The 15,087-nt window shown below is 44.3% G+C and overlaps 1 protein-coding gene across 2 annotated transcripts in view; it reads right to left on the bottom strand.

Annotated features, from left to right (window-relative positions):
• cenpn (centromere protein N) overlaps positions 1-13,161 on the bottom strand; it is a 29,799-nt gene extending 16,638 nt beyond the window's left edge. Inside the window, exons 1-6 of one of the 2 annotated variants that reach the window (XM_072517845.1) lie at positions 13,083-13,161; positions 9,132-9,309; positions 8,511-8,556; positions 7,193-7,252; positions 7,004-7,083; positions 1,003-1,173 (exon numbers count right to left, since the gene is read on the bottom strand). In XM_072517845.1, the coding sequence (XP_072373946.1) occupies positions 1,003-1,173; positions 7,004-7,083; positions 7,193-7,252; positions 8,511-8,556; positions 9,132-9,299 (525 nt within the window). In that variant the 5' untranslated portion in view covers positions 9,300-9,309; positions 13,083-13,161. Of the gene's footprint in view, positions 1-1,002; positions 1,174-7,003; positions 7,084-7,192; positions 7,253-8,510; positions 8,557-9,131; positions 9,310-11,639; positions 11,894-13,082 lie in introns of those variants that run through there. The other variant, XM_072517846.1, reaches the window with a different exon arrangement.
• Between the last annotated feature and the right edge of the window lie 1,926 nt (positions 13,162-15,087).

The raw sequence follows: 15,087 nt of genomic DNA, 5'->3' as shown, positions 1-15,087 counted from the left end.
GAAAGCTGTGCACCAGTTCAACAAAATGTAATAGGAACAAAGAAAAGAACATTCACAACAAGTCACTTGCGTCACGCAGAAACAATGCAGTCAAAGGCCCTGGGCCCTTCTGTAGTCCACAAGGCAGCGGAGCTTTTTCTTTCATTCACTGACTATTTGCATGTATTTTCTGTTACATGATAATTAACTATAATTTCTGCAATCATAGTACTGTATTCCTGACATGTCTGTTCAAATATTAATCACAGATCCAAGGAGTGTAGCATTTGCAGATCTCACACAGAATTCCACCAAACAACCAGTGTCCGGACACAACTTATATTCAGATTTTACTTTTTGAAACAAGCAACCATTTAATCCAGGCTGATCTTTCAGCTCAACTTGTTCTTTGGACTTTTAATGAAAGGTCATCAACCCCGAAACATTAATGTTCCTCTCTGCAGATGCTGCTTAGCCTGTGGGGTATTTCCAGCTCTCACAGTATTTTGCTTTTGTTCTTTGGGAGAGTTGTTAATGAACTGTATGAACAGTTTGGTTTACTATCAGAAATGCCCAAAAGACAGACTAAAATAGTGCACAGTACTCTTAGAATCATAGAAGTGCAGGAGGCCATTCAGCCCATCGAGACTGCACCCACCCTTGGAAAGAACACCCCACTTAAGCCCACACCTCCACCCCATCCCCATAACCCCACCTAAACCTTTTTTGCACACTAAGGGCAATTTCACATGGCCAATCCACAACCTACATACCTTTGGACTGTGGGAGGAAACCGGAGCACCCGAGCAAACCCACGCAGACACTGGGAGAACGTGCAGACTCCGCACAGACAGTGACCCAAGCCGGGAATTGAACCTGGACCCTGGAGCTGTGAAGCAACTGTGCTCACCACTACCGTGCTGCCCAAATACTCTTTCAATAGGATTTTAAAAATGTTAAGACACAACAGTCTTCCACCCAACATAATCCAGATTACAGATAAAATCCAAGTAGCCTTTTTACCTGAGAAACATACACCCTATACTGTGCAGGAAGATTAGCTATGAAAACGTAAGGAGTCTGTGGATAGTATACTGCATACGAAGCCCTTTGCTGGTTAGGTGGGGTGTGGCGTTTTCCCCATGCGATTCGGATCCAAACTGCTTCACCATGTTCCAAAATATTGACCATGGCCTGAGGAAGGAAAAATAAATTAGGATTTCAAATTAAAAAAGAGGTAACAGAACAATTCCAAAGAAAATGTTCAAAAATGACAACCTGCAGTAAGTCAGTTAGCAGGATGCAAATCAAAATGGATGAGGCAATAGTTTATTAGAGTGAAATAACAACATCTAGATTGATGGCAAATCAAAGTGACAGTTTAAAAAATCTCTCATAGCTTTATCATATCAGCCAACTGTTCCATTAGTCAGTAAATCGGAAAACAACCCAGAACTGAAGATTTGAGAATAATTCCAAATAGGAAGTTTAAAAAGAAAATCAGGATATTCTATATTGAATCTGACAAAGTTTTTGAGGCGCCCCATTGTTTCTTCTAGAAACTGGTCAATCTGCTGTGTGCCTCAACGTGCTAATAATTTTGTCTTCCAACCATTGTGCGTCAGTTTTAATTTTATCAAACATGTTTCAGTGGCTGGCACTCAATCCAGGATTAAACATAAAATTTAGAAACATACAAATCCTGATGGGTCATGATCGGGTGGATGTGGAAAGGAAATTTCCCCTTGTGACAGAATCGAGAATTAGGGGTCACTGTTTAAAAATAAGGGGAGAGGTGGTGAAATTTATTCACTCATTTGGAACTCTTTTCCTGTGGAAGCAGTGCCTTTGAATATTTTTAAGACAGAAGTGGATAGTTTCTTGGTAAGGGAATGATAGGTTAGCAGGAGTAGGTAGGATACAGATTCAAGATCACTGTCTATCATGACCTTATTAAATGACGGAGCAGGCGGGAAGGGTTGAATGGTCTGCGCCCACTTCTTGCTCATTATTAATTCTGATCCCGGTGTTTAGGTGAATGTTTTCAGACTTGATACCAGTACTGAAGTGCGGGGGGTGGCATCCAACAATATTAAAATCATATTGACTAATCATTCACTTTTTTGCTGTGTGGGGGAATTATCTGATAAATAATGCTGAATTTGTCTGCTTAAGTTACAGCATCTCAAAAACGGAGGTTTGTAAAAGGGAAAAAAAGACCTGGCTGCAATTTGCATACAGAAAGTTTCCACAAATAGCAATGCGTTATTGATCAGATAATCTGTTTCTTAGGAGTGTTTGTTGATCAAGGCTAAATATTGGCTGAGACACTAGAATTCCAGAGAATACAGTACAAAATATCCCACTGTACTGATCTCTTGATGTGAAAATATAAGTTTAATGTATACCACAAACAAAAAGAATCATTTTAGCGATTGCAGCTATAGTATCAGCACTGCAGTCAATCAATTCCTAAAATCTTCATCAGATGGGACTTCAGTGCCCATGTGCATACAAAATGATCAGAGGGTTAGATAGGGTGGACAGTGAGAGCCTTCTCCCGCGGATGGAAATGGCTAGCACGAGGGGACATAGCCTTAAACTGAGGGGTAATAGATATAGGACAGAGGTCAGAGGTAGGTTCTTTACGCAAAGAGTAGTGAGGCCGTGGAATGCCCTACCTGCTACAGTAGTGAACTCGCCAACATTGAGGGCATTTAAAAGTTTATTGGATAAACATATGGATGATAATGGTATAGTGTAGGTTAGATGGCTTTTGTTTCGGTGCAACATCGTGGGCCGAAGGGCCTGTACTGCGCTGTATTGTTCTATGTATAGAGTATCCCCAGTTTCTTCAACAACTGATGCTTTGACTGATAAAATCTGTACTTAGCCTCTGCACGAAGGTTAGAAGGATACGTGGGAACACTGATAAATAAAAGCATTTCATACTGCTGCCAGAATTTATAGATGAGATCCAACACAAAAAGTAACAACTTTTAAAGAGTCTGTACTCAAATACAATTATTTTGTTCCCCTGTTGTTCTTCTGCTTTAACGTCTCATTCAAAAACCCCTAGGACAGAGTACGACTGGAACATCAGCCAAGGTTTCTGTGCTCAGATCACTTAACAGCGACTTGAATCCACAACCTTCCGACTCTCAGTGGCAGTTCTATTCACTGAGCATCAGCAGACAAGTTTTGACAATGTAATAATATTACTGTTTCTTAGGGCTGGATCTTCCCAGTACCCTGGAGAAGGTATTAGTGGTGACAGGGGTGGGCAGTGTTGGGAAAATAGGGGGAAGCAGCTCTGGGATAGTTTGACCCATAGGAATGAGCTGAGATTCAGTGACTGTTATGTATACAAATTGGGCATTCATTATCTATCAGATAATTCCCACACACAGCAAAAAGGTGAATATGTTTTTATTATTATTAGTTGTGGTTGGATACCTCTCCTCACACTTCATAGAGGTGAATGCCTTTCAAATTTGATCAGCATTTGGAGGCTGGCAGCGAATTGATCTAAGTAAATCCTCACTTTGAGCTGGCATTTTAGCCCCCAGAGCTATCCCCTCACTGTGGAGGCTGCCGAAGCTGGAGGCTCCACGGCCCAATGATGGGGTCTTGGGATAAAAGACTGCAGCCCCATCTGCTAAACTTGCGGAGGGCTTTCCCAAAGGCCCACTGAAAAATCCAACCTAGTGTCTCAACACTGCACTTGGAAAGACATAACCAAAATTGTGTCCCAGCTGATTGTAGGAGAGCTAAAGGCAGTTTGGCGTTCCTCAGGTGATGCATCTTACATTTCTTTTCTTTTATTTTGAAAATCTTTTTATTGGCTTTTCTCATTTATAAACAGTTGTTACTTATATACGTTACATTATTCTTGCCCACACTAATTTGCTTTATTTTACAGAGAGGTTTGTTTTGTCCTTCAATTGAATAAATGTACATACATTTTGCTGCCCTCTGGATCGGTCTATATCATCCCCCTTCCTCCCTCCACTGGTTTCAGCACCCTTCCTCTTATCTTGTGGATGCCCCATTCTCCCCCCATCCCCACCCAAAGGTGCGCATCCTTTGGTTCTTCATTTTTTTCCCCTCTGGCTTAACTCCTCGTTGCTGGCCTCAAACAGGTTTTGGAACAGGCTGGCGAACTGCCCCCAAGTATCCAGGAAGCCTTCCTCTGACCCTTGGATGGCGTACTTAATTCCGAGAGATCAGCGAGCCAGTCTGCAGCTTTGGGTGGTGCAGCCGATCGCCAGCCGAGCAGGATTCTCCGGCGTGCGATTAGGGAAGCGAAAGCAAGGGCGTTAGCCCCCTTCCCCATGTGTAGCTCTGGCTGCTCAGATACCCCAAAGATTGCCACTATTGGGCATGGCTTCACCCTCATCCCCACAACTTTGGACATTGCCTCGAAGAAGGCTGTCCAGAATCCTGCCTCGGAGAAGGCTGTCTAGAACCCAGCAAGCTTGGGGCATGCCTAAAACATGTGGGTGTGGTTGGCCGGGCCCCTCTGGCACCGTTCACATTTGTCCTCCACCTCCGGGAAGAACCTGCTCATTCGGGTTCTGGTCAGGTGCGCTCTGTGCACCACTTTGAGCTGCTTTAGGCTTAGCCTTGCGCAAGAGGAGGTGGAGCTCACCCTGCTCAGTGCTTCGCTCCAAAGTCCCCATCCTACCCGTCCCCAGTTCGTCCTACCATTTTTGTCTGGTCTCATCCAGTGGTGTTCGGGCTTTGTCCAGTAGCTGTCCATATATTTTCCCACATAGACCCCCTTCTCGCTTCTTGTGCCTATCAGGTCCTCTAGTAGTGTGGCTTTCTTGGGCCCCGGGGTACCCTATTGTCTCTTTGCGGAGAAAGTGCTTTATTTAGAGGTGTCTCAATTCCTGTCCTCTTGCTAGTTTCCACTTCCTCATCAGTTTGTCCAGTGTCGCCAGTCTGCGCCCTAAGTAGGAGTCCCCGACCGTCAGTGTGCCCCCATACCGCCTCCATCTTTCCGCAGCAGGGGGCATAAGGGACATTTTGGTTATCCCGAAGTGCTGTCTCAACTGGGTCCATGGAAGAGGAACCTTGGCAGTACGTTCATCTTGATCATCTGCACTCTTCCCGCCAGGGAGAGTGGGAGTGAGCCCCACTGTTTAAGGTCTTTTCTTACTTCCTCCACCAGGCTGGTCAGGTTCCACTTGTGGATCGGTGTCCAGTCTCTGGCTATTTGGATCGCCAGGTAACGGAATCTGTTCTGGGCTGTTTTGAACGGGAGCCCCTTCAGCTCTGTCCCTCCCCCTTGTGGGTTCACTGGGAATGTCTCGCTTTTGCCCAGGTTAAGTTTGTAGCCCGAGAAGGTTCCAAACTCTTTCAGTATTTGCAATATTACCTCGAGTCCCACCTGTGGCTTCGAGATATAGAGGTGCAGGTCATCTGCATAGATTGAGACTCTGTGCTCTCCGTCTCCTCTCTGGATTCGCTTCCAGCTTTTTGCGCCCTGCAGGGCTATCGCCAGGGGTTCGATCGCTAGCGCGAACAAGAGTGGGGACAGGGAGCAGCCCTGTCTTGTTCTTCTCTGTAGCTGGAAGTATTCAGAGCTGGTGGTGTTAGTTCGGATACTCGTTTTGGGAGCGTTGTACAGGAGCCTCACCCAGGCAGTGAATCCCGCTCCTAGCCCAAACCGTCCCAGTACCTCAAGGAGGTAGCTCCATTAGACTGTCAAAGGCCTTATCTGCGTCCAGGGACCAGGAACACCTCTGGTGTTCTGTCCTGGGGGTGGGGGAAGAGAGACCAGGACTGGTGCGAATTTAAGGCAGCACGGTAGCATGGTGGTTAGCACAATTGCTTCACAGCTCCAGGGTCCCAGGTTTGATTCCGGCTTGGGTCACTGTCTGTGCGGAGTCTGCACATCCTCCCAGTGTGTGCGTGGGTTTCCTCCGGGTGCTCCGGTTTCCTCCCACAGTCCAAAGATGTGCAGGTTAGGTGGATTGGCCATGGTAAATTGCCCTTAGTGTCCAAAATTGCCCTTAGTGTTGGGTGGGGTTACTGGGTTATGGGGATCGGGTGGAGGTGTTGACCTTGGGTAGGGTGCTCTTTCCAAGAGCCGGTGCAGACTCGATGGGCCGAATGGCCTCCTTCTGCACTGTAAATTCTATGATATCCGTCGGGAACCCATCGGGTCCCGGTGCCTTCCCCGCCTGCATTGAGCTGATGCTCTCCATGATTTCTCCCAGATCTATTGGTGCTTCCAGCTCCCCCCATCTGTCTTCCCCCACCACTGGTAGTTCCAGTCTGTCTCGGATCGGTTTCATTCCCGCATCCCCCACTGACCATGACGTACCTTTCCCCGGGTCTGTAACGTCTTGGTTCCCGTAAACCTTGTCCTTTTGCTAATTAATATTGCTACCCGCCTAGCCCTCGTCCTGTAGCAGGAGTGGTACGTCTGTCCCACCCAGCCCTTCCTTACCAGCAGTTGGTCCTTCTCCCTCAGGTGCGTCTCTTGTAGGTAGATTATGTCGGCGTTCAGGCTTCTTAGGTGGGCGAACACTCTGGATCTTTTCACTGGGCCTTTGAGTCCCCTTACATTCCATGTAACAATCCTGGCGGGGTGTTTCTGACCCCCCCAGTCCTGTGGGATCACTCTTACTTACCAGGTGGACGCGCCCCTGCACTCCGGGGTTTCCCTTTGCTAGGGGGCCATCCAAAATGGCCAGAGTCACCGTTCTCACCATGGGGTCGGACCCCAGCGCTCAGGGGTTTCCCTTTGCCCAGTGGGCACCCAATGTGGCCACCAGCTGTGTACGCCACACGGGTGTGCCCCTCCGCTCCGGGATCACCCTCCGTCCTGATGCCCTCTCGCGTGACTGTTTGCGGCGCCCTCTTGGTTCCTCGCCCTGCTTCATGTCCGCCGAGGCCTATGTCTGTACTGCTTCACTATCTCACCCTTTTCTTTTGTTCTGCGTTCTCCCCCAGACTCCCGTCCCCCTGCGCCCCCCCCTCTCCCCCAGCCCCTGTACCTTTGGCGTCTTACATTTCTAATGAGCATTTTGAGATTTCTTTCAAATGTCATTCTGAAGTCTCCAAAATCAAATAACTTTACTTCTTCGCCACCTGAAAAGGAATTATACAATTGTGAATCATCAGTATTTTGCAACCGATAGGAAGCTGTAAATGCTGCGAAAAGAAATGGGGATGGGAAAGTGAAAAATGATTTACATACCTTTTGACCTAAACATTTGATAGGAATTCCACCTTTTCTTCTGAGGGAACGCGCAATTATCTGAAGACATATGCAATTCAGAAAGTAAAACAAAAAAGTTAAGCACTTTAGGGACAGAGACAGAGACAGAAGTCAAGTCTGGGTTGTAATACTATCATCTTCAGATGCTTAACGCATGTAAGCTCAGCATTTTCCATTTCTCTTTTAAGACTTCTGGTATTTTCTGTTTTCTTGCATGCTCCGATTCAAATAACCAGTCACATGCAGATGAATATCCTGCAACATGTTTCTTATCAAATTTCACGGACAGTGCATCACCTTGTCTATTGATGGCATTCAATCCTTCCGCTAAATAAAAAAGCATTTATTGACTTGACATTTTCATAAGATGCGAGCAATGCAAGAAAGACCTGACAAGCTTAATGAATAAAATTGTAAACAAAATTAAATTAATGGACTAGTGCCTCTACCTGACAACAGGCTTGACCGATAAAAATTTGCCAAGGAACGAAGCATTAAATTCTACACAAATTTACATTGAAAGTCTTGCAACTGGAGCCTCCTTCACACCAACATTCGCCCATCATACAGCATGCCCAGCAATCATTCTTTTTAAGCTACTGTCACTTGTACAAGATTTAAAAAGGTCACAAAAAGCATAACGTCAAAACTACAAATCTCAAAATTGCAACCTTCATTTTACAACTATTTTAAATGAACAAAAAAAGCATCCATGAAAATACCTGGCCCTCGTTCTTCCTTTTCCCTGCCAACATCAACTTACACCTCCAAAAAGTGGAACAAGGCAAATTGTCAGCTGTGGTTCAGAGGTAATACTCTCAGCGGATCAAAAGATTCTCAGTGGGAATGTGAGGTGCCCTGGAGGTCCTAATCACAACTTATGAAGCTAAACACTTCTGAAGCTAAACAGTGATCATTGACAGGATATTTAACATCAGTCCCAATGTGTATTAGCTTCCAGCAGAGGTTACTGAACAGAAACCAGCATCAGCCCTTTTACATTTAGACGAACTAGCATTTGGTGTGCTAAACATCAAGATCCATTTGAAAACAAAAATTATTCGCCTATCGGATTCCAGGCACATCCTCTATTTACACCTATTAAACATTAAGATGACAAACATTTCTTTTGATAACGCTTCAAGCAGAATGCAAATTAGAATGTTAGCATCTCTCACAAGCGCCAACCGTGAATAGATGGCAGGTTCCTTTGTATTAATAAGAAAAAGGTCTGTCCAAGTCGTTATTTAATAGTAAAAGTTGCCATTCCTAACATGAAAATGAAAGCAATACTTACAAATAATGTCCAAATCTGCTACTTGTTTTAGAGTTACTCCATTGTCCTAGAACAAATTTAAAGAAACAACAAAAATAGTTTATACAGCTAGAAAATTTCAACGCCATCAAAAAACATTAACATTTTCCATTCTCCAAACCAATCCAGTCAGCATATTGTGCATACATGATCTTTTTTGAAAAGAATGGCACATTTTAATATTCATAAATGGGCATGCTCAAAAGCTCTTAAGCGCTGAAATTTATTCTCTGTCAAAAAGGCGTTTCTTGAAGATGCCGTTCAAATCCCACCATGGCAGGCGGTGAAATTTGAATTCAACAAAAATCTGGAATTAAAGACTATAATGAGCATGAAATCATTGTTTGATTGTCATAAAAACCCATCTGGTTCAGTGTCCTTTTGAGAAAGAAATCTGCCATCCTATCTGGTCTGCCCGACATGTGACTCTTAAATGCCCACGGAAATGGCCTAGCAAGCCACTCATTTAAGGGCAATTAGGAATAGGCAATAAATGCTGGCCCAGGCAGCAACACCCACATCCCAAGAACGAATTTTAAAAAAATGTTCTGTGCAAATGAAAACAAAACTCAAGTCACCCGTGAGTTATTACACACATATTACCTCACAAAGTTGAGCTAACTTCAAAATCAGGTCTTTCCGTGTAGTTTCCTTGAAATTTACTTCTTGCAGCCGCCTTGCAGAAAGAAAATTCCAGGATTTCAATAACTTGGGAAAGTCAACTATTCGAAACCTTGACAGCACCTTAATGAGGTATTCTGTTGAATCCATCTCCAGGCACCTTTAGAATAACACACATAAAACTGCTGTAAATATGTGGGGTTTGAAAACAATGAACAAATTGTCAGCTGTGGCTCAATGGTAACATTCCCATCTGAGGCAAAAGATTGTGTCCCCAAACCCCACTAAAATATGAGCACTCAATCTAGGCAGTAATAAAGGAATGCTGCAGGTAAAAGGTAAAGTCGCCATATCCCAGGGTTGCTTTCCCCTGTGAACCCACGATGCTGGCCTCACACTGCATCACAAACCAGCTGTCCAGCCAACTGAGCTAAACCAGCCCCGCTTCTCTTGTAGACAAAAGGATTGCTGTACTGTGATAATAAAAGATTGCTGCATTGTCAGAGGTAGCATTGAGATATTAAACCGAAACGTGGTCTGCCCTCTCAGGTAGCCATAAAAGATTCCATTGCACTATTTCAGGAGCAGCAGGACAATTTTCCCACTGCTTTGCACAAAATTTATCAATCAACATCAAAAGATGATGCAAACATTTATTAACTTCCTGTTGTGGGAGCTTGCTATGCACAAACTGTGTCATTTTTCCTAACTCAATGTTGCTGATCACATAGTGCTGGAGTGTGGCTGTCACAAATGCAGTCAGAACAGACGGGTCACCTCACCCAAGAGGACACAAGGTCACATCCACAAGGACAGGCAAACTATCCTCACATAAAACAGGCACACATTTTGCTTTCTATTAGTAAATACCCCTTTTCTTAAGCGCATTATCGAAACACACCTTACATACAGCACTTTTATATTGATTAATACATTGTATTATAATTTGGATGGGTGGGGTGGTCAGTGATCACCAATCCATTTGGAAAGAGTTCCTTCCAAAAGATTTGAAACCGCTTTCCATTATTCTCATGACCGATCACCCTTCAAACGTATGTACTGTCTGTAAAGGACTTTGAAATGTCTCAATGTTGTCATACACATATAAAGTTTATAATAATTATTTGGGTCTGGATAAATGCCATTCTATTAAATTATTGAAAGTTACAATCAAATAGTTAAATCATATAAATGGCAAGAGGAACACTGATGTATGTCAGTTTAATTACATATCATTGACAATTTTCTAAACCATAAACGAGTGGTCGGGAGAAGCCTTTTTGACAAGATAGTGGAAATAGATAGTTATAATCCATTCTAATGTAAATTAGACAGATCTCTTTCAGAAAATATTTTGAGATCCAGTGCACGAATAATTTGCTAAACAAGTACAACACGTTAGGGAGGAACAAGTAACTTTGGGGTCAATGACTTCCAAAGATTTACACCATTGGGATTTTCTTATGTTTTGTCTGGGTTTGCTGTAGTCCAATTGATAGAGATCTATTGCGATTAGTCATCAATTGCATGATCATTTTATCATGCCACTACTTGGATGGCAGAATGGGGATCCTGACCAGAGAGTTTCACCTTAAAATTAGAGACAGGTGGTGGGTGCAAAGTCCAGTCAACCAAGTACAGGTTGAGATTCAGGTTGAGATTGCACCAGAGCAGAAACTCCAGCCTACTTTAACTGAGGAGGTAAATCTATACTCAAATTCACAGCAAAGATATTCTTGCTATAATTATATTTTCTAAAACCTATACAAGTGGAACTCCTTGTCCAATAGATGCTAGAAAACACTTTTCTCTTGGACAAAAGAATTAACATCCAGCCTCAAGGGCTCACGTGGGTGTAGCTACAGAAGTTAACAGAACAGGAAATCTCCAGCTCAACACGTATACCTACATGGTCTACTGTTTCAAATTTCCCTGTAAAATGTCATATTCTTTGCTTCAAATATTCCCTGAACAATGCTCTGAAGATATCACTGAAGAGTTTCAACATCACCTCCAAAACATGGGATCGCTGTGTATGGCACAGGTTCATCTGCAAAGACACCACCTCCTACAAACAGGAGAGAATCACATTGGGCAACAGGAAACATGATCTGGAAACACGATCTTCGTAATTCCAGATCTGTGGCACCTCTTTCGCACCAAAAATGCATGCATGTAACATACATTTTCGTGCACAAATTGAGTAGATTACTTGTCCTTGAACATATTTCATTCTAGCTGGTGTCATGGTCATGAAGAACAAACAATCCTCATGGCAAAGTCTTTCCGTACCAGCCTCCCCGAACAGACGCCGGAATGCGGCAACTAGGGGCTTTTCACAGTAACTTCATTTGAAGCCTACTTGTGACAATATGAGATTTTCATTCATTTGTGTGCCAACCGTCCATATAAAGAAATTTCATCAACCTCTCTCCTTAATAATATTAAAAGATCCCTCATCACTGAATCTATAAAGGAAATCATTTTTACCTTATTAATCGTCAAAACACCAACTCAAAAATCTCCTTTAAATCTTCCTTTAGCCATTACTGCTCACACAGAAATTGTCTCAGCACCTCAATTTTCAGCTCATAACTAGCTTCCCATCCTTATCTTCTTTTGAGTAGAATCCTTGGCACTCTTTCAATACTCTTTCTTATAATGGGACAACTAGAAAATGTGCTCCAATTGTGATGTAACCAAAGTTCTGCAAATGTTTCAGCATTCCTGCATTCAATAACCAAATTTCTAACACAGAAAATGCTATTATACTTTTTTTTTTTTTTAAAGTAAACATTTAAATAGTGTCTCTCACATGCTGAAAACACCCCAACCCTCACAGTCAATGAAATATCTCTTTGGTGTGGCCACTGTTGTATAAACACACAGCAGTCAGTTTCCAAATAGCAAGATGCCACAAACAATGAGATAGTGAGCAGATGATGCACAGGAGCATCAGCCTGGAGTTTTGTATGGGGCTTGAACGTGGAACTTTGCATTTCAGAGGTGCAAGTGCGACCAACTGAGCCAAAATCATAGATTCCCTACAGCAAAGGAGTAGGCCATTCGGCCCATCAAGTATGCACCAACCCTCTGAATGAGTACTCCACCCTATTCTTAGAACTTAACCTACACATCCCTGGACACTAAGGGACAATTTAGCGTGCCCAATCCACCTAACCCACACATCTTTGGATTGTGGGAGGAAAACGGAGCAGTCAGCGGAAACCCACAAATGACATCTAACTTTGAACAAATAACAGAAATCAGTGTGCTACACAATGTACACTAACATGATGCAACACATTAAACTAAAATGGTAAAGTGCTGGGAAGAGTCAGGTCTGGGAGCCACAGTGGAACATCTTGATATGAATATTCAAGTCTGATGGGGGGGGGGGGGGGGCGGCGAGAGGAAAGGATCCGAAAAGTAGAGGGAGGGAGAGATTAACTCGCAAAAATGTCATGGGACTAAAGGCAAAGGGAGTGGCACTGGCTGCAGCGAGGAAGCAAAGCAGTTAGTTACCCAGTGAGTGGTGGGAATGGCAGAACGGTGAGCAGCTCGGTCTGAGGACCACCCCTCGGTCCGAGTGCAGCAGCTCTGTCTGAGGGCGGCTGTCTGAGTCAGGCCGCTCTGTCTGAGGGCGGCTGTCTGAGTCAGGCCGCTCTGTCTGAGTCAGGCCGCTCTGTCTGAGGGCGGCTGTCTGAGTCAGGCCGCTCTGTCTGAGGGCAGGGCGAGGTTCAGACTGAGCCCAGGGTTTGTTTACAGGGGGGAGCGGGAAGGCGGAGTGACGGCCAGACTCAGGCCCTGACCGAATGGTGTGCAGCAGGCGCAACGGGGCTGACCCCACCTCGCGTGGAGCCTCAGCCGCAATAAGGAGCCGCTTTCGGCGACCCAGAGAGAGAATGACAAACGCTGGGCGCGAACACTTACCTCCGTCTCTTCGGCCGCCTCCCGGCTAGGCCCCAAACCCCCTTTTTCAAAAACAGCCAATCAGCCGCGCAGCCGTTGGGCGCCCTCTCGCTGGCTGCTGCTCCTCCCGCCACCGCGCCACCCATCCTGGCGAGGAGGTACTGCAGCCCCGGCTGCTTGCCCTCCCCATCCGCAGATTCATTCATCCCCAAAGCAAGGATAACTTTTAGGGCTGAGGTGAGGAGAAATTAAATGAAATGAAATAAATCGCTTATTGTCACAAGTAGGCTTCAAATGAAGTTACTGTCAAAAGCCCCTAGTCGCCACATTCCGGCGCCTGTTCGGGGAGGCTGGTACGGGAATTGAACCGTGCTGCTGGCCTGCCCTGGTCTGCTTTAAAAGCCAGCGATTTAGCCCAGTGTGCTAAACCAGCCCCAGTGTGTGCTAAACCAGCCCCAGTCTTCACCCAGAGAGTTGAATTCGCTGCCGCAGAAAGTAGCCGAGGCCAAAACGTTGTGCAATTTCAAAAAGGAATTAGATATCGTCCTTGGGGCTAAAGGGATCAAGGGATACAGTAATAATAATCTTTATTAGTGTCACAAGTAGGCTTACACTAACGCTGCAATGAAGTTACTATGAAAATCCCCTAGTCGCCACACTCCAGCGCCTGTTTTGGGACACTGAAGGAGATTTCAATTCACCTATGTGGGGGGGGGGGGGTCTATGTGAAGGCGGGATCAGGGTATTGAACTTGATGATCAGGCTCGAAGGGCCGAATGGCCTAGTCCTGCTCCTATTTTCAATGTATGTTTCTAAATATGGTCAACTTTGACAAAGAACGGGCAGCACGGTGGCACAGTGGTTAGCACTGCAGCCTCAGGGCATCGAGGGCCCAGGTTCGATCCCGGCTCTGGGTCACTGTCCGTATGGAGATTGCACATTCTCCCTGTATTGGCGTGAGTTTCGCCCCCACAACCTAAAAGATGTGCAGGGTAGGTTGATTGGCCACGCTAACTTGTCCCTGAATTGGAAAAAATGAATTGGGTACTCAAAATCTACATTAAAAAAAGAAAAAAACTTTGACAAGGAAAAACGTTCGCTCCCTTCTCCACAGATGCTGTCAGACCTGCTGAGTTGTCCAGTAATTTCTGCTTTTGTTTCAGATTCCCGCACCTGCAGTATTTTGCTTTTATAATACTGTGTGCATGCTGGAAATCTGAAATACAAACAGAAATATGCTGGAAAAGCTCAGCGGTCCTGGCAGCATCTGTGGCAAGAAAAACAGAGCCAATGCTTCCAGTACAATATGATTCTTCATTGAAATACCTTCAGGATTCGAAACGTTGACGCTGTTTCTCTCTCCACAGATGCTGACAGACCTGCTGCGATTTTCCAGCAATTTTTGTTTTTATTCCAGGAATTAAAGATCAATCTCCAGGCCACTGCTGTGCGCAATCCTAGTGAAAATCATCGGGGCATTAAAAGCTATTGGTTTTTTAAAAAATTAGCTTTGTACATTTTGCTTCACCAGATATAAAAATATTGAAAATAGGTGGGAGGGGGAAATGGCTCTTTTGCTGATAGTTAAGCGTCATATGATTATTGGACAGCAGAGCCCAGAGTGGTGTTGAGCACCAAGGAATAGCGAAAGGGGGAAAACAGTTATTTTTCTTCTTAACAGACAGAAAATAAAATAATTAACTGGTTACCTCATTTGAAAATCCAGTCAGGTTGAAGCATTTAATTTAATCCTATATATAAAATAAGATATACTATAATTTATACAGCTCCTTCACAACCTCTCAACATCTCAGCCTCATTTATAGCCAATTGAATACTTTTTGAAGTGTATTCACTGTTGCAAAAGAGGAAACACAGGGGTCAGTTTGTACATATAGCACTTTTAATGTAGCAAATCATCCCAAGGTACTTTATAGAATGAGAATAATTCAATAAAACTTGACATTGAATCATGGTTAGCACTGTTGCTTCACAGCACCAGGTTTCCAGGTTTGATTCCCGGCTT

The sequence above is a fragment of the Scyliorhinus torazame genome, chromosome 10 (genome assembly GCF_047496885.1).
Source record: "Scyliorhinus torazame isolate Kashiwa2021f chromosome 10, sScyTor2.1, whole genome shotgun sequence".
NCBI classification, from domain to species: Eukaryota; Metazoa; Chordata; class Chondrichthyes; order Carcharhiniformes; family Scyliorhinidae; genus Scyliorhinus; species Scyliorhinus torazame.
The sequence above is the reverse complement of the archived record's forward strand: the minus strand, read 5'-3'. Positions and strand labels throughout refer to the sequence as shown.